Source organism: Eleginops maclovinus, chromosome 9 (genome assembly GCF_036324505.1).
Source record: "Eleginops maclovinus isolate JMC-PN-2008 ecotype Puerto Natales chromosome 9, JC_Emac_rtc_rv5, whole genome shotgun sequence".
In the NCBI taxonomy this organism is placed as follows: Eukaryota; Metazoa; Chordata; class Actinopteri; order Perciformes; family Eleginopidae; genus Eleginops; species Eleginops maclovinus.
The window spans coordinates 21,302,834-21,329,607 of record NC_086357.1 but is presented as its reverse complement, the minus strand read 5'-3'; the positions used below and the strand labels follow the sequence as shown (position 1 = coordinate 21,329,607).

General features: G+C 40.9%; 1 protein-coding gene across 1 annotated transcript in view; it reads left to right on the top strand.

Moving 5' to 3' along the window:
• Nucleotides 1–26,774, top strand: part of ncanb (neurocan b) — a 126,631-nt gene that overhangs the window by 70,015 nt on the left and 29,842 nt on the right. Inside the window, 2 exon segments of the mRNA XM_063890442.1 lie at nt 3,148–3,264; nt 24,786–24,899. Coding sequence (XP_063746512.1) covers nt 3,148–3,264; nt 24,786–24,899 — 231 coding nt within the window.

Sequence of the window (26,774 nt, the reverse complement as noted above, 5' to 3'; positions counted from 1 at the left end):
CCTCCTTCCTCTCTGTCGCATTTTTAATCTGTTCTTCACTTGCATATAAAACTTGTGTTTCACATCTTTGCACACACACGCACCCTCCTAATTATGAAAACGCAAAATGTCATCTAAAGCCCTGACGTGAATATTTAAACACTAAAGCGCTCACATTTCATTTTAAGTTACGTGCTACATGTAAAGCGCTAATTCCAGCGTGTGTTGATCCATTCATGCATTACGTTCCTGTCTACTGTACATGTGATGACACCACTAAGACTGCAAGCTTATGTTTGTGGACAGCTGGTGAAGAACACAGTCTCATTTGTGTGTAATAAGTCGTAACTAATTGTCTGCAGATTGGATCAATGTGCTATTCTGCTGCAGCTCCACTATCAGTCTGTACAACCACCGGCAGCACAGCCACAATATATCAGCGCTGGCAGATTCTAGTGGAGGAAAAGTCCTTTTCATCTCTTTAGTAGGGCAATTTACTGGAACTGTTTAAGCTGTAAATAAATAGTTTATTTTGTGAAGAAAGTGGACCAATAGAAATAAACTTAAAGCATTCGATGGCGTTAAACACATGCATGCCCACACACAAGTAAACACAGTTCTCACACACTAGCTATGCTCTAATGAGATGGTGATGCCATCCACTTTAATCCTAAGAAGCTTATTGATTATGTTTTAAGATATGCCACTCTCATTTTTCATACCGACAAACTGTGCGGTCCTCAGCTCGAGCTACAGTATTACCCTCTGTGGTGTGACTGACTGGGAGAGTGGCCTTAGAAGTTTGGCCTTTCGCTGCTGAAGCCTCCCTCGCTAAGGCGACTTGATGACTCGGCCCTCAGCTGTCTGTCACACTGTGTGCATCATCGCCTTCTCCTCTGCAGCAGATACATATCTGCCTGTGCTGTGACAGAGCTGAAATGTAAAACCCAAACTGCATGCAGAGATACCCACATGTCGGACTTATCTTCGGAAGTGTGCGAATAATATCTCAACATTAATGTCCACCTGATGGATGGCCCTTACATGTTGTAACCCCAGAGCATGAATTGTTCAGACATTGGTAATTCCCTTATTTTACTTATAGGGCCACCTGCAGGTTGAGTGAAATATCTCATAGTTTGAACCAGTTTGTTTAAGAAAATACTCCAACAATGAATCATGAATAATCAACATTAGGTGTACTTCTGGTTTAGAAATAGCAGTAACATTAATCGGCTTAAGCTTGTCATCATTGCTTGCATTAAATTGACTCATGCCTAATTTCTAGAATGATGTTCTGTATCTTACGCTTATAATGTTTTAAATGCCACACACAAACACAATCATATACAGTTTAAATGCCATAAAATGTCACCTGATGATGGCAATTTATGGAGTTGATGTCACAAAGACATTACATTTCACAGTGGATTAGAGAAAGCGACTGCATGAAATTGAAGGTACTGTGAGTCATTTCTGTGTAAACCTTGAAAAGCTTATTTTCCAAAATGGTTGCATTTTGACATTTTTTTATGTCATCTAGAGTGAGCATAGGCCAACTCCGACTCACAATAGCTTTTCATAACACATCACATAACTTAACTGAACAGTTGCTGTTGACAGCAGCAGGGAAAGTAGATTCAGTTCACGCTGATAAACTCCCACATTCCCCTATTTTCCCCATGAAAACACTCTGAAGTAGCTTTCGCTGACATGCTCTCATCCTGCTTGATGCATGGACTGAATATGGTGCATTGTTGTGTTGTAAACATGTGGGAACAGCAAACTTATTATACTCAAACAATGCAAAGCTAGCAATCTGAAGCAACATCATCAGTCTTTTCTGGTATTTTCTACAATTTTGGAAACAGATTAACATTTGGATTTATCTTTGTTTAGAGTTTGGGGGAAACTACTTTTAAATGTTAGCTATTGAAGTTATAAGTTACTCTATTGATGGACAGATGGAGGGATGGATGAATGGATGGACGGATAGATGGATGGATAATGACTCAAACAGCTTCCTTCCTTCACCTCTTTTCTTCATTTTCCCCCTCCATTACCTTCCATTTTTCAACCCAACCAGGCAGATACATTGAACTTATTTTGTAATTTCAAAGGCAGCCTTTCCATATCCCATGCCCTGTGTATCACCAGCAGCCTCTCTGCAGCTGGTGAGAGTCTATCACTTTGTTTCACAGGAGACTTAGCACACACCCACGTCAATGTATTTCTTTCCAGCGTTGCAATGAGTCAGGGTCACACAAACATTCACTATTGTACACACATATGTTTGCAAACGTACACACATGCATAAACACATACTCATACAAATGTTCCCAGACTGTCAGGGGAAGTGCACTCTGTGTTCTGCACAGCATCCCTCTGCTCATACATCATTAAGTGAGTCTGGGTGTTATTATGGAGAAGATGCAGTGTATTAGATGGCCTGGCAGATTGTGTCAGGGGCTGCAATCCTATCAGGATGGATAATAAAAAGACACTTAATCTAGCCAGTTCCCTGCAGTCCTTTTTGCACACAGAATGAAAATTCCTGACGTCCACTCTGCGGTCTAACCGTCCTTGTCAAATTTTCCTCCTCCCTCCGTTCCATCCTAAAATATAAAAGCAATAATTACGACTTAATCTCCTCAATCTCCACTTTCATCCTGCAAAATGTTTCCCACCAAGGCATGGAGTTATAGTCCAGCAACGTAAAATCTGTTTATTACCTCTTTTGCAACGCTGTTATGTGCCATAAAAATAGATGCCCGTGCCAGTATGCACGGCTGGGTGATGACTAGATAGTTTATGAGGATCTTGGCACATCGGGTGGACCTGGGATGAGGAGGATGTCAAGTCAGCACCCTGTCCTTCGGCTGGCGAGCATCCGTCATGATAAACGGGCACAACATACAGTACGTACGTAGGAACAGCCAATCTGTCACCTTGTAGAAAGTCCTAGAGTCCTGGACGTGTCCATACGTACTGTCTTCCCTCTTTGCTGTTTTTCTGTTGGAGGATGAGCTCAGTCAGGATAATGAAGAGCATAATGCTGGCTCACTGCCTGTCATAGTTTGTCAACATTTGAGGCACTTTGGTAATGCTCTTTCCCTGTACAAAATCAATTATAAATTCACATTTGTCCCACTCTGTCTTTCTTTTCAGTGGAGAATAACCCATGCCAGACCAACCCGTGTCTCCATGGAGGGAGCTGCCTGCAGGAGGGCGATGGCTATAGCTGCTACTGTCCTCAGGGCTTCTCTGGAGAGAGCTGCGAGATCGGTGAGTCACTGTGGGGTCGGGGCGGAGCGGGGAGAGGTCAGAGGTCAGCAGCTGAACACAGATGTTGTGTCACTGTGGTATAAGGGGAAGAGAGACAGGCATATGTTGGCATAACATTTAACAGATGTACTCGAGTGTGCAGTTAATTCTAGATAAAGCAACACAAAGTTCCCTTTGCAGGTTTTCTTTCCTTGTTTGTTCTGGTAGGACTCTGGATTCAGTATCAATGTTCTCAAAGCCAAGATGAGTTTTCCTATCAGGCCCAGTAGTTTTGGGTGAAGCTCTCTGACTGAAAGTGAACTGGGAATATCTGTACGCGGCAAGTCAGCCAGTTGTGACAGAGGTTGCTGAATCCTTGTTGTGTGTGTGTGTGTGTGTGTGTGTGTGTGTGTGTGTGTGTGTGTGTGTGTGTGTGTGTGTGTGTGTGTGTGTGTGTGTGTGTGTGTGTGTGTGTGTGTGTGTGTGTGTGTGTGTGTGTGTGTGTGTGTGTGTGTGTGTGTGTGTGTGTGTGTGTGTGTGTGTGTGTGTGTGTGTGTGTGTGTGTGTGTGTGTGTGTGTGTGTGTGTGTGTGTGTGTGTGTGTGTGTGTGTGTGTGTGTGTGTGTGTGTGTGTGTGTGTGTGTGTGTGTGTGTGCGTGCGTGCGTGCGTGTTTTCCCCTTCTGCCCCAGGAGTCGTTTGCAGCTCATCTTTCCTCTCAGCTGTGTGATGGGAGGATGCAGCTGTCAGAAAATGGCTGTGCACTGTTTCTGGTGTGTGTGTGTGTGTGTGTGTGGCTACGAGACGCAAGGACACAGGGGCCACAAAGGAGCCATGATCAGGATCAGTGAAGGATGCAGCCGCTGATTAAAGTGCTGATGAAAAACAGTAAAATATCGTAGATCCGGCATTGGCAGAACATATCAAAGTGACTTTCTTAGTTACGAGACTTTAAGGAATTCAGCAACATAAACCCCACAGGGTGTCATTGAGCTATGAAACATCGCAGTTGGTTAAACGTTGTTGTTGTTGTTGTTGACGGTGTTCAGTCTGGAACATTGATTCGGTGTCCAGGCCAAAGAGCCATGGGTTGAACTGAAGTAAATATTAGATTACCTGCTGAAGCTACTCTCTTTTGTGGTGCAATGTGGAAACATTGAAACCCTAGTCTTACATTTTTGGCTTTCAAAGCTGCTCTTCGGCAATTGTCTTTTTTTCCAAAGCTTTGTTTTGAGCACTGAGCCCCATCTGCTGTATCTAAGGTCTTGCAGAACAAAAACATTTGAACAGTTATTGTACAGATGCACCATCAGAATACCATATCCTGGAGGTCCTGAAATAAAAAAGGACCAGACTTCCCGACTTCTCAAACTCTGCGGTATCCATATTCATGTGTAGGCAGAACAAAGACCAAGCTGAGGTTTTAAGGGTCAATGCTTATTGAGAGAGGTCATAGATCAGGGGTCAGGGGGTCATGTGGGACATTTTGTTCTGGGTCGGATTATCAATAACCTTTGATTCTTTTAACAAATAGCACATATTATGCAGCATTTAGGTGTGCCTGTGCATTTAAACCTTTGGAGATCAATCAACTATTTGCTGTTGGATCAATAACTTGTGACAAATATATGTAAACTGCATTAATTACACACACATGTAGTTTCTAATGAATCACCGCAGTCGATGTGGTTTTGGTTTGTTATTGAGAAGAAATACGACGAGAATAAATCATGACATTTATGCCTTAATGTCAGGAGGAAAGCACATTCATAAAATATTTGTTATTTACTCATTACTTGAGTACGTACGTCTCTGTCCTCCAGCCATTTCTCTCCTAGGGATGTTTAATTGCCTTTCCCAGTGTTACTAAGTGTTGATGTTGATTATGTTGCTAAACAGTTGCATATCTGATGTTTCTACGGCCATAGGCAAAAGGTTAATTGCTTATTACAGCGAATGCTTGACCACAAATTCATCAAGTTAACACAGTGCTGTTCTGAAACTGTGCCTTAATTTCTTTGTTTTATTTGATATCTACAGCTTCTATTTCCTTCTTGTCATTACCCATCTTAGTGAAGGTCACATTTGTTCTCCTTATGTGCCTAACAAGTCTAGATATGTACATCACTGCCACGTTAGGGCCTGTAGAGAGGCAAATGAACCAATGCACTGCCTCTGCTCTTCACATAACATTGTTATTCAGTAAAAAACGAGGCAGTGGCACAACAGATGCAACACACCTAAAAGGCTGTCTCCAGGACTTCGCTTGTAGCTGCAATTATTTGGGTAGAAGCGTTTTAGGGAGCTGCATTATTGATGGCCTGTGTTTCTGCTGCAGTTCGCTGCTTAATATTTATGAGGGAGAGGGATAGAGCACAGGAGAAAAAAGCTGTGGACATCTCAGTGTTAGCACTCCAGCTCCTCTAGATTTTCATCTTAAGAGTTCTTTGCTTCATCTGTATTCCTTACCTGATCTAAATTGATTCAGGGCTGTCCGTTAACACATAGACAACACCATGTAACACCATTTATAGAAATCTAAGCTTTAGGTTTTTATAAATCATTAATCAGCAGAATCGTTTGGTAAAGTCTGGATGCTGCTGCAGGATTTGTGATTAATGAGCCACTATGCAGCCTGTCAGTTTGATGGCCATGTGTTGAGATACAATAATGAATTATACTCTCTTTTCCCCAAAGCTGAAATTAACATTTGTTCACAGATATGAGAGGAATAAAATATAGCCCAGAATAGAGATGCAAACACCTCTGGGGGATTGTAATCTTCCAGCAATTATGTTGTGATAAAATAACCAAATATTTCCGTCTAAATGTCTCTAATCATTCTTGTTGTTTACACAAGAAGGAAGTAGAGAATATATATTTGTATGGGCATGTATACATTCATTATAATGGGACAACTTACAATGTGATCACTTGAATAAGGACATACTCTATAGTTTGGTCATGTCTGAGAGTCCAGGGCCTTCAATTGTACTGAAGATCAATCAAGTTATACAACACGTCACATACTATCTGTGATGCATCATTGAACAAATACCCCAGATTTTGTATTCTACAAAATAATACCGATCATACTGATAAACAAACTAAGTATGCAAGTACAAAAGGCATGTAAACATAAGGAAAATGCACTTTTTAGTATTTTTTATCTCTGTCTCAAATATTTGCTTTATAGTAAGAAAAATAATAGCTTTAATTGACTGCTTTACATGAACATACACTAAATGAACATAAAGCAGGGATATGATGCCATTATTTAATATGTAAGTAACAAAACAAAACAACTCCTCTGTTTATTAATAACAATAATATTAATAAAACCAGGTAAAATACAACTTAACCCTTAATAATAATTAACAAAAATGATAGCAGCAGTGCTATAGTGCTAAGCAACGTGCAGAAAAGGGAAAGGAAAGCCTTAGCTAGTTGAAGACTAAAGTTAATGGAGTTTAAAATATTTAGCAAGCAGTGTTTTCTGATATCTATAGGCAGGGTGCGATTTGACAAAAAAACAGAGGGGGGGATGTTTTTTTTAATTTATTCATAGACAAGAACATTGGACTTTTAACTTGCATAACTAGGGAGAAAAAAACGCAAAAAGTAGACAGGCCCTTTTTTCGGGTCCGTGGATTAGTCCCCATCACAACATGGCAAAACTTTTAATAACCCATACATGTTTCTATTCAACGTCACAAAAACATGCGTACGCACTAACAGGCAGAAAGCACCATAGAACAGCATCAATGCTCTCCATGAAAAGACCCTCCAATTAACTTAAATCAAACACTCAAAATAATTCACTAAATAGCACAACGTGCTGTCAACACTCAGGGACAGGTCTGGAAAACTAGACAAAGTAAACAGTCGGCTCTGGTGACAAATTTGTGGTGGCTTTTTCGTTTTTCCTATCGGGGCATTGTCTGCAGCATTTCGGCCCTCTTCTATCCACAATTCTGCAAATGGGTCCTGTAAAGTAAGATGATATGCTGCTCTGAACGCGTTTCATGTTTGGTTCAGCGCTGTTTTTCCTGCGAAGTTCCCGCACAAAAATGTTACAATGTTTTTGTGTTCGATGACGTTCAGAAATATGCACCGTCTGCCAGAAGGCTGCTGAATAGCCTACTCTGATGTAAAGACACTGAAGATCGTTAGATTTCAAGAGTTTAAGTAGGCTAGCAGTTAAGTTGCATTCATCGCTATCAAGGGGGGGAAATCCTTGTCCCCACCGGAGATAAAAATAATTTAGCAGAGGTAGGGATAGGAAAACCAGAGGGGGGGAAATCCTCACCATCCCCCCCTACAAATCGCACCCTGTCTATAGGTAAAGTGTTGTGCTCTATAGTTTTGAGATGTTGATTATAAAGGCAACAGATATTGCCTCCAAAAGCAGAGGATCGCAATGTTCTTGAAGGCAAACAGGGAAAAGAAAAGACTTCGCCATAGAGCTTAGTCCCAGCCTATTAAGGCCTTTTGTAGAAGGAAAACCTTAGAATCAATTGTAAATGTTACAGGAAGCCGGTGCACAACATCCTGCCCGACATGCCCTCTGTTCTCGGTTCTGGTTTTCGCCTGCAGCAGAATTTAAAATGAGCTGCCATGTTTAAATTCTGTCAGTCTTGTTTTCTTTTGTGGATCTTTAAAAATCAAATGTCATTCTTGTTGACAGCAGCAGATATTTTTGTTTAGTTCAAATGCAGTTTGTTGTGGAGGAAATACATTAACCTGTCGCAGTCTATCTCTGAAGACGGGTCATCTAATCACCGTGATTCATGCCGGAGCAGGAGTTAGGGAAATAATTTCTGTTGGACTGCTGATTGTTCTTCAGAACGACCTGAAGCCCCATCAGTCATTCAGGAGAGAGGGAGCGAGCAGGCAGGTAAATCACTTTCAAACTGAGAGACATTTAAATGCATCTGGACTAACCAACAAGAAGAGACGGACACATTGATGTGTGGTTTTCATTTTGGCTATTTCTCAACAGATTCAAAACAAATATCTTCTAGACACGTGTTTTTTATATTTAAAATGCAGAATACGTAGTAGGGTCAAGGCGGTAAGTGATCCTCTTCACAGGAGGAAATTACTCTTATCGGACTACTCTCTCATCCTGTCTTTCAACTCCCTGTGCTTCTTCCTCGCCATCCATCTTCCTCAGGGACCTGTGTTTATCTTCCTCCATTTTCTGTCTTTCAAATTTTGAATTAGAGGGGTAAAAACTACCTGAGCTGCCATTTCTTTCTCCATGTTGTTCTCTTTCTCATCTCTTTTTAGCCTTTATAAACAACATTTAGAGTTCGGGTGAGCATAACACACCTAAAAAAAAAAGAGGCAGAGACACCTACACTGTCCTATCAGCACGTAACAAACTACAGTACCATTCCGGCAGATTCACAGGTGGTTCGAATAACTCCCAGGTCAATTTCAGCGAAATAAATTGAATAGCAACATCTCCTATCTGTGCACACAGTGATGTCCTCACGTTTATTTTCTGCTCGACACGGAGCCCACCTGATGCCTTTTTTATATTATTATTATGTTGCACCCCTCTGCACTCTCTGGCCTCATTTCCAATCATGTGATAAGATCTGAGTTTTCTCTCCCACTTCTCCCCTCTCTCCTTCCTCCTGCAGTACATTTTTTCTATAGCAAAATGTAATATTTGCTTTCCACACATTTATTTCTTTGACCATGTCTTCCTTTTTCTATAATTTTCATTGTCTCCCTTTAATCAGTTTTTTATTCTTCTTTCATGTTCAATCCATCCCCCTGCCCTCCTCTCTTCCCCTCCTCACCCTGTTTGGTAAGACCTACTGCACAGCACTGTATTGACATTGCTCCGCAGTGCAGATATTGGGCTGAAAACAAGCCTTTAGCCCCCCTAGCATTTCTCCTAAATAACACATTTCATTTCCTGCCGCACTTCCTCTCTCTCCCACAACCCCTAACCTCTCTCCGTCACTTTCTCTCCACGGCTCCCTGCTTCCTTCTGTATCTCTCTCTTGCTCTGTATTTTCCTGTCAAAGGCCAATACAATTATTCATACAGAAATGCCTCTGTACTCATGCATAAAATGAAACTTTTTCAAGCTCAAAAGCTCACTCACCTGCATACTCAAATTGCAAAATATGCTCACAAGGGTGTGCACGAAAAATATTCTCCTTTTTAACCTCTTTTTATTTGTGTTGACTCTTCCTCTCACACAGATCCAGCCTCCCACACACACCTGTTTGGGCCAGTCTTATATAAAACCAATATCTACCCGAGACTATATGAAGATCTAATGCATTACTCATGTTTAAAGAGGCCAAGAGAAACGCTCCCGCTGGGCCTCTGTATTAACTAATTCATCCTCTGAGACACACTCCTCTCACATCGGCTCACATCAGCTCACATGATTGAGCTTGAAAGATTCATGAGGTTGCGGCTATTAATATCATTGGCCCCTAACCCACCTTACCAGTGTGTGCACAGATCGTAGAGATGAGGTCAAGGGGATAGAATGAGAAGGAAAAGCTTCTGGATGAGGATAATGGTGCTTTTATTGTAGATACAGACAGACACTAGGATATTTGTCCTTCAAAATGTTGTAGTTTGAGGTAAGCTTAGCCAGAAAGGGAAATTGCTATGCAGAGAGCTACAGTATATACTGTATATTCCTGTAAAGAAAAACTAACTCATAGCCAAAAAAGTTGTCAAAAAGGTGCAGACAGAACGATTTGCTGTGAGTCGCAAGGGTATTTAATGAAAGACGAATGGAAAGGCCCAGTGCTGCCTTGCTGCCCCACACAGGACATCACATTCAGTCCTTCATTAATGATGGGATGGATTTATGTGTTCGGCTCCAAGTCCTCCAAGTTCAAGTGCTTACGTCAATACAGTCTAGAGTTTTACTGCTCTGTCTTGGCTTTTACTTTTCCTGCAATATGAGATTCAGTGCTAGACACAAGGTGAAATAATGCAGCATTAGAAAATGATGAATAATGTAATGAAGACCTGCTCACATGATACAACAGCACCTCCGGAAAACAGAAATTCTGGTATATTATGCCAAATAATCTGTTCCTTTTTCTCTGCAAAAAATCTCCTGGGACCTGGAGGTTTTGTCACGATATAAACCTTCTTGTTTGTGTACTGAAAAAGTACATCCCCTCAAAATCTGGAATAAATTTAAACTTAACTATAAACTTTGTTTCACTAGTAGTTTAGATGTTTCAGCTGCAGCAGCTCATTCCAATTAAAACACAAGTAGAAACTTGAGAAATGATGTCGATAAACTTTTATATTTAGCCAAAAATTGCTTATTTACTTTGTTTCGGTTGGTCCGAAAATTATGTAAATAACAAAACAACAAAGCTTTATGGTTACAAAATCTGCCCCAATTAACAACGGTTTATCTCCTTTGTTTAATAAATGCAAAAACGGATTTGTAGAAACACCAAATTGCAGATTTTATAGTTAAATAGGTTAACTTTTTTGTTATATTCTGGTTTTCTAAACAATTAAAGCAGCCAAACAATGATATAACAACAGATGACTCAGCGCAGTGACTCTGGTAACCCGTGCATGAGGCCTGCTTTGACAGCTATTGTGCAAAAGGCGGAGTATGTGTCTTCTGTGTGATTGATGACCAGCAGTTTGTCACAGTTTGTCGGCAGCTGAGGAGCTCACAAGGGCAATGATTGGCTGGCTCAGCCCGTATTCACATGCTTCATTAATTCATCCACGCCATCGTTTTCCTCAATCAGTATTATGATTGGCTGTGCCCTCCCCCACCAGAGCGACTACTGTACCACCACCCATACTCCAACGCAGCCAGTACTAGCAGGATAACTGAATCTAACTCAGGCTGTGATACAGAGACACAAACACATGCTCAAAACTGGTCAATAAACACAAATGGAGTCATAGAAATGTACAAATTCAGTCAAAACACAAAAAATCAACAACTAACAGACACCTGGATGCAACCTCAAGTAACTGCAGCTGTGTACAAGTGTGTATTTATACTCTATACAACACTCTATAAGAAATTAGTGGACTGTATAATTATTTCCCGTTCTAAATCAGCGTGGATACTCCTTCCTCTCCAAAATGCTCGGCACAATGAGAAACAAAGGACATACTGCCTGCGGAGTTGAATGAAAATGCACTGCAGGGTGTGTGTGATTTTGTTTGTGTGGGCTGCATGCAATATCTTTTTGGTATACACACACCTGCAGATTAATGAGTTGCTTGCCAAGTTGCCAGGACTCACCTCTCGCTAGCACACATACATGTTTCATCTTTTTTTCTTCACTCCCATACACACTCACATTCACACACATTCACACACTTGCCACCTTGAGTTGCTTCATGTTTACTCCTCTTCTTTGTAATTTAGTCGTCAGCTGAAGTATCGGCTACAGTGAATGAATATGCATGCGTGCGTCTGATATGCGTTTGGTTTAGCTCAGCCTGTGTGTGTGTCGGTGTTTCTGTGTGTGTGTATCGTGCTGGATGGATCGAGCCAATGACTGTGTATACACTGGGTGACAAGTGAAGCATATAAAAGGCTGGCCACGTAGAAAGCAGAACAAATTGATTTCCCATGAAGAGAGGGAACAGGGTTTTACACATGTGGGCCTTATCAGTGTTCTAAAAACACTCACACAACACAACAACACACACAAACCACACATTTAGACACACAATCACCTGCACACTGGAACAGAAAAATATATCATCTAGTATAAATATGGATCTCATAATGCTACATTCACATGGAACCATAAAAACACATGCACTCATACAACAAAGCTCACACAAGTTGTAGCCCTAATGGTCCTGTGCACCTTTAAAGGCATCCTGTGGAGTTTGGGACAACTGTAGTCTTTTTATGAGGGTCCATGTGGGTGGTTTTCTACATGCTATCAAACACAAATCACATATTTCTGCTGTATCCTCCCCATTCCACTCATCAACAGTTCAAATGTTCAATTATAACACTACATCTGAGCTTGTCTTTTCTCTGACTCACTCATTTAAATACAAAATGATCATTTTATCAGAACTTGAAGTTATGTCGTCCACAAATACTATTGTTGTCTAATAGTTGAAATACCAATCCAGTGTTTTCATCAAGTGAATCTGCCCTAAACTAAACCTAAATCCTAAAACATCCTTTGACACAGTTCATCATTTTCTCCTTCCTATGTCTGTATTCCCATGGCATAGGTCTTTCGGCCTTGGGCATGTTGTAATCTCCCTTAAGGAGGGGCAGCTTGGGCACATTGTTGATGGCAGTTTCTGACCGAGAACAAGCTGACCTGAGATGAAAGATGAGTTTGTTGTTCAGGGACATCTAGAAGCCCTTCTTTTCTGGAATGTAGGTTCCCTGACGCACATTCTGTTCCATGGACGACAGTTTTACAGATTCAGGGTCCATATTTGTCTTGTCTCGCTGATAAGTAATGTTGATCATACACTCTGAACTAGTTAAAACCTCGTACTGCAATAGAGTTCTTGTCAATTCTCCGGCCGTTAACTTCATAATAAACCTTCAGTGTTTGCCATCAAAGTTCCAGCTCTCCCGTGTCTCTCTGAGTTTCGTCTCAATTGCTTCAGAAGTTTCCATCACAATTCCTTTCAGAAACATAAATAGACAACATTTTCTTCCTTAAGCATGATACTCTTTAAGGATGTAAGGACACTCAAAGAAGTCATACATTTACAACTGCATGTACACATACTGTACTCACTAAAGTTAAGTAACCATACTAAACAATACAAAGTCATTTTATATTTTTCCTTTCCATGGTAGCCGGACAGAGAAAAAAAAGGGACAACAATGACAATGACAAAGAGAAATGATGCAATAAAGCATGAAAGGGAAAGAGACAAAGATGGCTAAAAGGATAAAGCCCTTGACCAGGCCTGAGTATGATTGACTGTCAAACACAAATTAGCTTAAAAAAAACATAACTAAATCTTTCCTCGGAGTTTGTTTGGTCCATGAGCCAGTTCTTTTCAGAAATAGATGTAAAGATTCAACATCAGAGCACCCTTAACTCAGAAACACATCCTCATATAATTTCTCTGTCAATGATTAAATTACTCTGACAGCACTAAGGAAAAAATAGATGATTCCACTCTACTATTTCCTCTTTAAGTATGTCAGAAATAGCGACTCGAGGCAGAGAATAGCCTGTCATTCACCCCTCTGGGGAACTGCTCTACATTTAAGAGTAGAGATATTGTATTTTTAAGTGTGTACGCTCACAGAAGTAAGAACCAAAAGAGAAAGAAAGAAGGAAAAAGAGTTGGAGTAACGGAAGGATGAATGGTAAAATGTAAGGAAAGGAAGAAAGAAAAGCTGGAAAGGTAAGGAAGGAAGGAAGGACGCAAAGAACGAAGCCAGGTAGAAAGGAATAAAGGAAGGAAGGAAGTAAAGGAGGAAGTGGAGAAACAGAATAAGAGAGTGAAGTAGCATTAACAATCCATTTAAGGAGACGTGTAGCTCCTTTAAGCTAAGCCAAGGTTTGTTAATGATCTCACTCTAGGTGTCTCAGGCCGATAAAGTTAGCAAAGAACAGGCCAAACCCTGTAATGCCCAGAGGGACGCTGCTACTGCTCACACCAGGAGCCCTAAAGGGACACCTGTAAACCCTCCTGTCTCAAAGGAAATTAGCCTGGTGGGACCCACAGGGCAAAGGAGGATAAACTTACCATTTATACATCTCCAGAGGGAGGAAAAGGAAATGGGAGGTGAAGAGGCTCAGGAGTGACTGATGAAAAAGTAGTATGCAAAGCAGAGAGGGAAGAAGGAAGTATCTGAGGAGACAGAGAAACGAAGAAGAGAAATAAAGGAAAAGCAAGAAAAATAAGCGTCTACAAATACTGATGATTCTCTGGATGTATTCTTTATTTCTTTTTATTTTGAATTCCTCCACTATCTCCAGTTTCCTTCTTTCTCCTTCTGTGAGGAGACAGAAATAGAGATTGAGGCAGTATGATGCTGGTGGCTCTGTGGCAGCTTGCTTGGCTTCTCCTGCTCCTGGCATCTTTCTCCTTGGCCTCTTCCCACACAAAATATAAACAGACACTGAAGATGGAGCCAGTGAATACACACACACACACACACAGCACCACTGATTGGAGTCACACTGTCAGAACTGAGGGCTAGCAGAGCGATGTGAGATGTTGTGACACTTTGCCTCATTACATTTTCCCAGGCTGTTAGGAGTGTTGCAGTAGTGCTGTCAACCAAAGCTGGGACCTGTCTGAAACATCCTGTGGGCGCACACACGCTACCAATGCATGAATACCCACATATCAATGCTGCAACACGTGAATTAAGATGAATCTTTTTGCTGTTTTTGTATTTCATATCACTGATTTTTGGGTGGAAATGTCTACAAGGCGGGTCTAAGGCTCACTTCCCCTCGACGCACAGGGAAATCTGGTAAACCCAGACACAGTTTGCATTGTTGCCTCCCCAAACATTGTCAGTGCTCAAAGATGTAACTGCGTCTGGGCCTAGCGCTCAGCTTCCATATCCCTGCTCATCCTGACATCTTTGGCAAGTGGAATAGATGGAGCATTTTCTCTATTTTTACCACGAACCCCAGAATGATTTTCCTCCAGACGCTGGATCCTCTGATAGGTTGATCAGCGTTGCACTGAGCCTTGGGCTGTACCAGAGCTGCTGTGTAGTGTGTCTGTTTCCTCTCCTCCCTGCGGATCCTGATCCCTTTTATAATCCAACCCCACCCAAACACAGCTGAGGCCCGAGACTCAACAGTATACTGCTAGCACAAACACATATCTAAATACAGACAGACACGGAGAGAAATAAAAACAACTCACTTGTCCGTTCAGACAAACACACATTCATAGGTGCCAGCAGAAACACAGATGTGTATGTATTGTATTTTAGAATAACACTAACTACATGTATTGATTCTAAAACTGATGTCGATTTTGTTGTACCATAGTTGGGCACCAGAATTCATTCTTAACCTTAACTACACCATTAAGTATCTTTTGTGGATTCCAGTTCTTTTCCCAGCTGTCAGGGATTAAATGATATTGTCGTGGATCCGAGACCTTAACACCCACAACATTAATCAATAGAAACTCATTAAGACACGGTCACAGAAATGGTTGAGGTTAAATATTATATTGTTACGTAACAAGCATAATATGTGAAAACACCACGTTGCTTCCGGCAGTCAAGCGCGTGGGGTCTCCCCCGATACAGAGAATTCAAGTCGTTTATATAGGAAGCTTTCTTCCTTCAACACACACACACACACACACACACACACACACACACACACACACACACACACACACACACACACACACACACACACACACACACACACACACACACACACACAGTCCAATCCTCAAGCATCAACCTGCTCAGAGAACATATTAATAGATGCATAGATTTCTGTCTTTTGACCTTGGGAGGCGACAGGTAAGTCTTACTGTCCTTTAAGGTCATACATGTCAAAGATGACTGAGGAATTGCAAACACATGATGAATACTTTTAGACCACTCGCTTGAGAAACTTTTGGAATGACCTTAGAAATATATAACTTAGATTGCATTAACAATATCCCTCTCTATAGACTTCAAGAACGTCCTGTCCTTTAAAGTTAAGACTGAAAGAGTATTCTGGTTCTTGGAAACAGCAGCTGATAGAACACTCCCTCATCAAGGTTTAGCTTTTTTATTTAGCTTTCACACCTAGGCAAAAACCATCTGCTAATATCATGTAATATTATCACTAGCTCTGGAGCGGCTGCTAAATGGATCTCAAAGTGAGGTGAGGTTTTTCTGCAAACATTTCGCCATACATATCATAGTTTGCTATTCATTTTCTGCTATTTATAAGGCAGAAATACCACATTTTGTCTGATGAAATGGTATCATTTTGTTGGATTGCTTCCCTCTGTATGGCCACTGAATTCAACCCACGTTCTGCCATCATTTTCATGTGTCTCTGAGATTAAGGAGAACATGGACAGTAACGCTCTGCAAAGTATACACACTATAAAGATATAATATCCCTCTCCTTATTCTAAACCAACCACACAGTTATCCTGCAGGCATTATGGGCTATGAACCCATCTGTTTCCTTTATTTTCAGTCAGTCACTTTCTAAAGCCTACGTGTTGCGACCAAAGATTTCAAATGTACAAATTATGAAAGGTATTTCGTTTTTTAATTATTGTGGAAATGCTTAAATCAAGACCTGTTCCTGTGATTCTTCTTTTTCTTTGTCCTACAGTTAGTATCTGTCGTTGTAGCCTAAAGAGTCTCTCTGTAGTGACTCGACATTCACAGGCGTACATTAAATGTGTGCTTGCAGCCATGCATTCTGCAAAAACAAACAATGTGCTGTTCCAACACACTCACAGGTGCACAAATAATACAAACATTTGTGGAGTGTGGTTAAGAAACTGTTTCTATCTTGCACTCTTCACACACACTATCCTAACATCAACTTACATTCATATAAACCCATTAAAAAAATCACTAATGCTGATTAATGCACACCGCCATTATACTTATTGACAGAACACAACACGGTCCATTGAGTGTGCATGCTGTCTGGACGAGCTGGCGGTTCAATAGAAAGGTATCCATCTTTGTAAGGGGCATGGAAATGTCAATGCCCCTCAGCTAGCTAAAGGAAGTCAATCATCCAGGGTCTCGCACAATGAATGATGAAAAACACAAAGAGCCTTTTAGCAAAAAGCCTTTGTGTGACAAACATTTCCATTTCAAAGCCTCCATTTTACCAGATTCCTTGTCAATTTATCTTTACATAATGTCGGCTGTGGTTTGGAGGCAATTAGGCAAATGTAAAAAAGAGTGACCAGATCTGTCTCTGCTGCCGGTTGATAATGGGGCAGACCGCCACCCAGTGTGTTTGCTACAGTGTGTAAGTGTGTGTTGCGCATATTGAGTGATGGACGTTTTCTTGCATGCATTTTTGCTTTCTTCCGTGTGGCAGTCAAAAGGCTTCTTCTGTGGGATTAATGTTGTCCCTCCATGCCCCCCATACAACCCTGTCAGATGTGAAGTCTCCACGTGGCATTTGCCGGTTCAAAGGTTCTCTGTGTAATTGATCAGACTGCTGTTTGATCTGTACGCCTGGCATTTAGACTACAGCGAAAACTGTGCTTTTCTGGCTCTGTTAGGACAAACTGGCTGGCTTTCAAATGCCTTTGCCTGCCACCTACAGAAGTTGGGATGAATCATATACAGCCTATAATGAGATTATCCTTGGCTCATCGTCCACCTGCTTCTTTTGTCTGTCTGTACACATGAGTTCTCGTAATGAATCAACACAGTTGCGATGCCTGTATTCAACACATTTCTTTCTCTCTATACCCTTTTCCTTTTTTCATGGCCTTCATCTTTTCAGTTGAAAATACTGTTTTGATACCATTTTGACGATGCAATGTCACATTTTTAAGAAACTTTTAGTCCTTGAGGAAGTTACCCTCAGAAATGGAATGCCACTAAAGAATAAAACACTACACTAAGCATTGAATTTCTCTGCCCCCAGCACTCAGCAAAGCAAACAGTCATTAAGTTGACAAGCAAAATGGCTACAATCTTGACCTCAGATATGGATGTTTGTAGTATTTTTGGCGTTTGAAATGAGCCGCCGGCCCCTTTTCTTTCTCTCCAACTCCTAAACACAGGAGCAACAATCACTTTAAATCACATTCAGAATGAACCTCTTAAGATTGCAGAGGAAATTGTAGCTATTTTTGTGTCAAAGGCAACAAATGCTAAGTAAAGAATACCTTAAATGCTTCTCACTTTGACATCCTTTTATTTGATGTTGTTGGTGAATATTTATGAGCGCTTGGTGGAGAAAATAGGACGTTAGCAACACAACTCACTGGTTCGCATTTAAATAGTCTGTCTGACAGCATTCAGTTCATTTTTATGAGCCGTGGAGGACAGACAAGAAGACAGACATATCAGACTGTGAATGTCATCAGTAAAAAGTAACACCATGTTCCTAGTTACACTGACCAAATATCATATATTACAGAAGAATTATTTAGAATATAAATGCAAAGCATACAACGTGCTACAGATCAACATCAAGCAGGGTAACCAATGGTGGCATGGGAAATTTCGGCCTCAATAACAAGACTTAGAGGTGTTTTGGTATAATCAGAAAAGTGCTCTGTAGCTTGTTTAACCTCGCCCAACAGTGATGTCACAGTGTGTTGACACATGCTGGACTAAACGTCTACATATCTGCAGCAAATTAGATGTCATAGCACTGGAAGTCAGCAAAAACACGCTTTTATGGGGAAAATGTGTTACCTTTTATGTTGCTTTCCAATCAGTGTTTAAGGTAAATGTCAACTGAAGCATACATTTCTATTTGCGTGCTCTGTTGCATAGGAATTCAGAGTTCTAGGTTCTAGGTCTCACAGAGTAATGCCAGCAGTGCCTACATGTACCAGAATGCATTGCTTTCTAGCTGTAGAAGCCCTCCCCGTCAGCCATATATGCTCTGGCAAGGCAAAAGCATCCTCTCTCTTCTGCACTTTTTCGTCAGTATACTCTAGCCTGATAAATGCACGTGAATATCCAAAAACACTGTTCAGTATATCCTCATCTACAACATTCTCCAAACTTATATTGGGATGCCATTCAAGCATTTACAAACATAGACAAAGCAAGTTCTGTTTTCGGGCAGCACATAGTGTGCACCCCCTGGTTACCTAGATAAATCCAAGCTGAAACAGCCAGTTCTTTAATGCCTCCAACTATGCCACTGTCACATCAAATGAAGATGGTGGGAGCGGAAAGAACCACAGATTTAACAACTCCACTTTCTTGTTCACTAAAGCACTGAGCAAAGTGTTTCTTCAATCAGCTACATTTACAACTGATTGGACATCCACACAAACAATGGCGAAATTCCTCCGTTATTATCTACTGCATTGAATAATAAAATGAACCACAATCAAAGTTAAAACACTGTCTGAGTTATTAATTCAGATGAATACGCCTCCCTTGAAGTGTTTGAACATTGACAGAAAGTGAGTTTTTGTGTTCCCCAATTCCTCATACTAGAATCAGATAAAGAAAATCCCATTTTCAGAATTTATAATTTCTTTATTTTAGTTGGTGTATCTAAGGCTCAGAATCTCATTCTACTCAATTGTTAACCTTAAAACGAGGAATTTGTGTTGTGAAAAATAACCGAAAGGCTTCAGATCCTTTAAGTGGAGCTTTTATGTCTTGTTTGTGTTCAAAGCGGCCTTTTAAATAATCCATAGACCTCTCAGGATTCTCTAATCTTACTAAGAGTCCTGATGTGTGATTTAACCGTTTTTAAATCTTTTTAATCAGCCAGTCAGAGTTTGTCCTTATCAAAATCTGTTTATCATTGCCAGCAGAACGTTACAGTCTGGGATTTTAACCTTTTTCTGGTTGTGTAAAGCAGGCCATTCTTTTTTATGGCAGAGTTACTGGACCACGAAAAATAATATACCATGTTTTAATGCACGCCAGTCCTTGGCTGAAATATCGATTCCTCTCTCCAAGTCATTATTACCCTCTGAGTGGACTCTATCCCTGTTTGCTAGACTATTCCTGGCTAAACCCGCAAGGATTCATAGCCATGAAATTGCTGATTGCAGTTGAGGTCTCATTTATAAAACGTTGAAAGATGCTGTTTACTTTTTATTTGGCCTGAGCATTTAAAAATGCTGAGGCTGGGGCATATATTGAAAGCATAAATCCCACTGTTGTAAGTTAGAAAAAGACCCTCTAGAGGTGGGCATAGCCAGATACAGAAGGACGAGAGTGTCAGGGAGGACGGGAAGGTGATAAAGTTGATCTTGAGATAGACTGAGGTTTGATCGAGTATACAGGTAAAAGGCATTTTATCTGATATATTGAACTGACAAATAATCATAAAAGGGAAATAGATTAAGGCTGACCTAGGGCTTTTTCTCACCCTAAATTCAGTTTGCTCTCCATCTCTTTCCTTCTCCACTCTTCTGTCCCTTTTCAATTATTCATTCCTTGGTTTCGACACATGCCTGCAGTAAGCCTCCAGATATTCTGTCTAGTGACACCAACCTCGGTTTGTCTGGCGGCCGTCTTACTAATCTCCCTCGTATATCTCTTTCTGAATTTCCCCATCCTCCGGCCTGACCCTCACCATCTTTTCTCAGATGCACACAGGGAGGGGAGGACAAACAACTAGAACAGGTTACATATTTATCCTGCAATCAAACATTCCTATCAAAACATCATAATTTTTCAATCAACAGTGAACCACATTTAATCTTCAATTTCATGTTTGTATCAACTCTGCCATTATGCTAGTCACATTGACTACTCACATGTATTTACTGCCTCTCCTGACAGATTGAAATGAAAAACGCTGGCTTAAAAAAAAGATGGTAGCTTTGCTTGTGTTTTAGCAGCGCCCAGCAATTACCACGGTGGCTGGCACCTGTTTATCCCTCCATCCATTTAGCTGCCAGCAGATAAGTGGAGCACAGCTCTCCCGACTCCCTTGAGACTTTTTCTACTGCCCAGGCCTGATTTTGTTGTACTGGGGAATGGGCCAGAGATTCGTAGTTAAACACACACACACACACATACAAATGCACAAGTACAGTCACACAAACACACACTCTGCCACCTGCTGAAGTTAGATGGTTCTTTCATTAAGCCGAGTTGGACAGAGTGAACATTGAGTGGGTTTTAAGTGGACAGGCCTGCTGCGCTCTGGCCCTCTCAGCTCTGTTTGAGTTGGGGTGAGGTTGACACCGACAGACACTGAGGATCAGTGTTTTGTCACGGCCATATGGTATGCAGTTTTAACAATATCATCAGGTATTTACTGTGGAATTAGCATGAGCATGAATTCATGACTTTATTTGGATGTATGAGCAGCATACTGTTTGGGGAGTGATCAACACATTTCCTGCAGAAGAGTGCACTCAGGGTACATCTGATGTGTAAATGTGTTTGTGTGAACGGGATTTTATAACATCAATAGTTTATAAGCAAGTTAAACAACAAAGTGTGATGTGGAAATGTATAACCCTTCAGAGCACATGCACAGAGAATGGACTTTTCCTCATTGTAGGAAACATTGGAAGCCCAGCGGTTAATGAAATAATCAATGTTTGCGTCTACATTCTTTATTAAATGTAAACCTGTTTGTTGTAAAATAGCCAAACTGTTACTTTAAGTCTTCAAACATGTCTGACTTGGAAATAGTTTGACTTTTAAAGCTATACTCAAAGTTTTCCTCAGAGATTTTAACTTCATCCTTATTTCAGTTTGATACTTGGGTCATATGACTGATGTGTGTTTTTAATGCAGTCCGGGTGTTAATATTTGAGAGTTTAAAAGTACAGATAACAACATTTATGCTAATTGTCTTTTCTACATACACATAAAGCGTAAACATTTTTAATGATAATCTTAGATATGTAAAGAGGGAGCCATTTTTAGCATTACAGCTCCCAGGTATTAGTGCTCTCAGCTGGAAAGGCACACTATAATCAACACACAAGCTCAAACACTACTTTTTTTTTCTCGGTACCTCAATACCGACATGCACACAATTCCAATATATTGCCAATAAGCTTATATATGTTGTTGCGGATACATCAGGCCAGCCAATGTATTGGTGAAGTTTTAGTTTAGCTGTATACCTATCTGCATGAAGACAGTATACGGAAGGCTTCCGTGATTAAATCTGAAGCTATGATTTGTGTTAATCCCTTGTTGCCAGAGATCCCCATTTATAAGGTTTTAAGAGGACAGCCATCTAATTGGTTGCAAGTTAAAAAAAAAGGGGCTATTATCAAGTTACTTGTGTTTGGTCTTTAAGGATAAGGCTGGTATTTATTGACAATCTTTGTTTTTGAATTGCCTCAACTGGACGAGATGAAGGTCTGTGAACTCCAGCTGCCGATGCCTACAGATGGTTTCACTATATTGGATGCTATAACAGATTATGTCCGCATGCCCACTGTGGCCCCTCTAATGGCTGATGTTCAGAGACGTATTTTATTGACCCCAGTGCTCCTAAAATTCAGGGGCTTTCACCACTCGTCATAGTGCTGCAGTGCTTAATGAGGCCAGATGCTGGTTCATATTATCCCCAGTAGCTGTTTCTGAACAGCTGTACTGGCAACCTGCTCATCTAGTTCCTGGTGTAGAGGGAGGGGGGCAGATTTGCAGCGTCTATCATTCATCTTACACGTGATATTAATTATATTTCCTCAAACGTTCACTCAGGGATTTGTATTCATATTATCATATTTATTACTGATTTTTGGGGCTACATCATTCTGTTTTGTCGATCTGCACTGGAAATACTTAAAGCTATATGGTTTCAAATGTGATGTGTACTTAAACATGACATTTTTCACATTATTTTATAGTCAAAAACATAGCAGAAAATGTCTGCTCTGCATGCTATGACTTCTATTTATGTCGTCACTCCTGGACTCCAGCAGGCGGTTTAATTACCCCACACAGGTTCCTATCACTGGATGCCTGGTTGGCCTAAAATACTGCGTTTTGTCCTTTAACTTTAACATCACACCATTTAACACCATTAAGTGAGCATGACCTCTTCTCACTGCACAGCACCTTTTAGAGAGTGGGGCCAATTGTTTTGTGGCGGTTAACTGTCACAATTAGCGCATTATCCTGTGGAGTAATGTCTTCACTTAGTGGTGACTGCTGGGTCTCAGTGGTGAATTGAAACGTTAATGAAATACACTAACATTATGGCACGCTGTAATAAAAAAAATCATCATTACAGCAGCTTACGTGACCTGCATAGAACACCTAATGTAGTTTCTCATGAATATTCACATTCCCCCTATCATTAATGTTGCAGAATGTCAACAACCATTTACTTATCGCCAAACTTTTGGAGCCCATAACAAAGCTGTCTGAGCATCACAACAAGATTAAAGGTCGTCACCAGCGATTTGATATCCAACTTTTTCAATGTTGAGGGACTCACTAGAGACAGATTTAGAATAAATTAAATCCTGAATTTTTGGTCCCTTGAATAAATCACGTTGGATCATCAAATTCCCATAATGCATTCCAACAGCATCTTTTATCAGACCCTCTCTGCCTCTACTCTGTAATGCAGACTGACTGTCATACAAAATCAAAGCCTGGAGCCCAAACTCAGCCCCCTGTTAGATGTCAGATCGTCTGCCTTAAAACTTATTTTCTGAAGTGTGTGTGACTCAATTGCTGCCCCTGCTGTGTAGTTCTATTCCGTATTTATATTTTATTTCCACCCCGTCATGAGTTAGACAGAGACTTAAACATGGATTTGTGAAGATACACCAAACCAATACAAATGCCATGTTGTTCCTCTGGCTGGGTCTGTACCTCCTGCATCAAATTCAGCCTTTAATATCAGCCAGCCCAGAGCAGGGCACCGGGAATGGAGCTGTCACACTGTTTTATCCAAACAGACTCTTCCGCCCCAAACTGTCTGCCTGCAAAGCCCCTGTAATCCAACCATGAAACTTGCCAGTTTCCTTAAGTCGCAGTTTCACATCATCCCCCCCATTGTTTTCATTACATCACCTTCATTCTATGTGTTTTAACGTTTCCTTCCCTCCATCTTTCGTCACTTCTGACTTTCTCCTGCCACCCCCGTCTCCACTCACTCCCCTTCTGCTCCAATGACCTCTTGCCAAGGCCCCAGGGACTCACCGAGATGTTGTGATGGCAGAGGATTGTGGGATGCCAGCTGCAGTTTTAATGATTTTACCCCTAGGCACAGATCAGCTCGAGAAATAGAGTTACCATTTTTCAACTAAATGAGAACTCTCACCCCTGCAACGCCTCTGCAAAATATGTTTGTGTGTGTGATTGTTCGTGTGAGTGTGTACATTATGCGCACCGACATCAAGACTTGATTTGGTAATTGCAAAACTCAGAGACGTCATCTGTCTGCTTGCATTGTTGTGGTCGATTATGCACGTATAACAATGGAATTGCACACAGTTTGCACACAACTCGTTTTGCATGAATGTGTTGTTGAAGATCCAACTGATGGATCCGACTCTCTAACCTCCATGTGGCTCTCCGTCTTTCTACCCTCCATCCCACTCTGTACTCGGTGTCTTTCAGCTCAGGTTTAGAAAACTGCAGCACGTCCTGCCAACACATTGCTATTAGCCTCATGCGCTTCAGTGCATCCCAAACCTCTCATTGATGAAGTTCAATCAATTCCCTTTAATTATAACTTTCTCAAAAACCCCTCAATTCTGTCCAAAAGTTTGATCTCTCAGGGTTCAGTAAAAACTGTTGCAGGTAGCTTGTTAAGTACCTGATTGGAAAGTGCTTTGTGTGTGTGTGTGTGTGTGTGTGTGTGTGTGTGTGTGTGTGTGTGTGTGTGTGTGTGTGCGTGTGCGTGCGTGTGCGCGCATCAAACCTGACTCAACCCGTATCCACCCCCTCCTTTTTTCTCTCCCTCTAGACATTGATGACTGCCAGTCCAACCCATGCCAGAATGGGGGAACCTGCATCGATGAGATCAACTCCTTTGTGTGTCTTTGTCTGCCCAGCTACGGAGGAGCGGCTTGTGAGAAAGGTAACAATTTGTGCTAAAACTCATCAATAACAACAAAGGGGAGTGTGTTTTGTGGAAACAGACAGCTATGCAAATTAAAAAAGGAAGACAAGGCTGTAAAAACTTAGATAAGCACCAATGTGATTTGATAGTAGCAGGATGAAGATAAAGAGGGTGATGGGGAGTTAAAGGAGGATGAGGAGGTGACACATTAAGAGAAAGATGATGCTAAAAGAGCAACACTGGGAGGAGAGTTAGAGAGGAAACAACAAGGTTAATGGAGACAGAGTAGGCGGTGGAAGTGGGAGGACGAGAATCTGAAAGAAGACAGAGGAGGAAGAGGAGGAGGGAAACCCTTTGGAATAATGTATCGGGTTTTTTACACCACACCTGCGACCAGCTGGTGTCTTTTCTCATTACGGGATCTCCCCTGTGAGACGGGCCCGAGCAGGGAGGCTGTTCACAAACTGCATGTTACATCAATGAGGGAAACCAACAGCTGCTGTATACATTAGGTTTGATTGTTTAAGTTTTTGCACAATTTGATGGAAAAGGGCTCAGATTTCTTAAGGAGGTGAATAAACTATGCTAACCATCCCGAGAGTCAAAAAGCTTTATGATATTCACAGTTCAGAGAATTTAGATTGGAAAGATGGGGAAAAGGTGCCCATGAGCTGCCTGTTACAGTATGTGCCAGATTCTGTGAGGAAATGGCTAATCTACAAACAAACAATAGCAAATAAGGCATTTTTTAAATTCAGTTTGTACCAAAATTATTGTTTTTTTCATTATTATTTGTAGCTTTTTTGCTTTTAACTATACAAATGAACAAAAAGTCATTCCAGGATATAAAAATGTATTATATAATAAATGAAAAGGGATACTTTGGGAATTGAATTGTGTGAGTTTGGAGTTTGCTTTCCAACTAACAATGCTATTACTGAATAATCCAAAACCCCAACATCTCTTAGAATTAAAGTAGGACAACTAAAAATGTAAGAATGAAAAGTCGGAGACACGAAGAGAGTGTGAGAGATGGGTGAGAGAACAGGGAAGAGGAGAGGAGAGATTTACATAGGAATCTGCTCTGAAATACGTACACGCAAATGTAACACTACTGGTCGAGCCTGACCTCCGATCTCGACTCTTAGAAGAGTTCTAACTTTGAATATCTCTCTTTCTACGTCTGGCTCTGATTTCTACGGCCCTGCTGTGGACTGAGACACTCAGGGCAGAACAATCCATACACTGCACTATAATGTAAATAATATCCTGCGTTACATTTTGTGAATTCAATAGTCTTACTTGTTATTTATGTTCATATTCTACTGCATATATACATATACATACAAAGCCGGTTTATTTTTATTTGTATTTGTTCTGTAAGATGTTCATTCTTTAGAATTGTTTATTTTATTTTCATTCCTATGTGTATTGTGTATTGTGTGGTATTTTGCTGCAGAAACGCAAGCATTTCCCAGTCTGGGATTAATAAAGTAAATGTTATCTTATCTTAAACAGAGCGAAGCCTGAGAGAAGCAGCAGACAGACCTTCTGAATGTTGTAGAAACTGCAGTAGTGCTTGGCAGGCTCTGAATGATCTTTTCACTTTGCCTCGTTTGTGCAGGCTTGTTGTAGTGGTTTGGCACACCATCGAGAAATTCAAATCCCATTTCGGCAGCTCATCACAACCGTTGGTGTGCGTTATTTTTTCTAGTATTTTATACACAAGCATCCATGCAGAAACATCAACTACTAACTTGAAATGTAACTCGTGGAAACCCTTATTTCCTCACCGTTAGCTTATATCAATGCACTAGTAACTCAACTTTCTCTGGACCTCACTAAAGTTTGGTTGATAAACATGAGGATTCGCAAGAGGATTCAGTGGCTTGG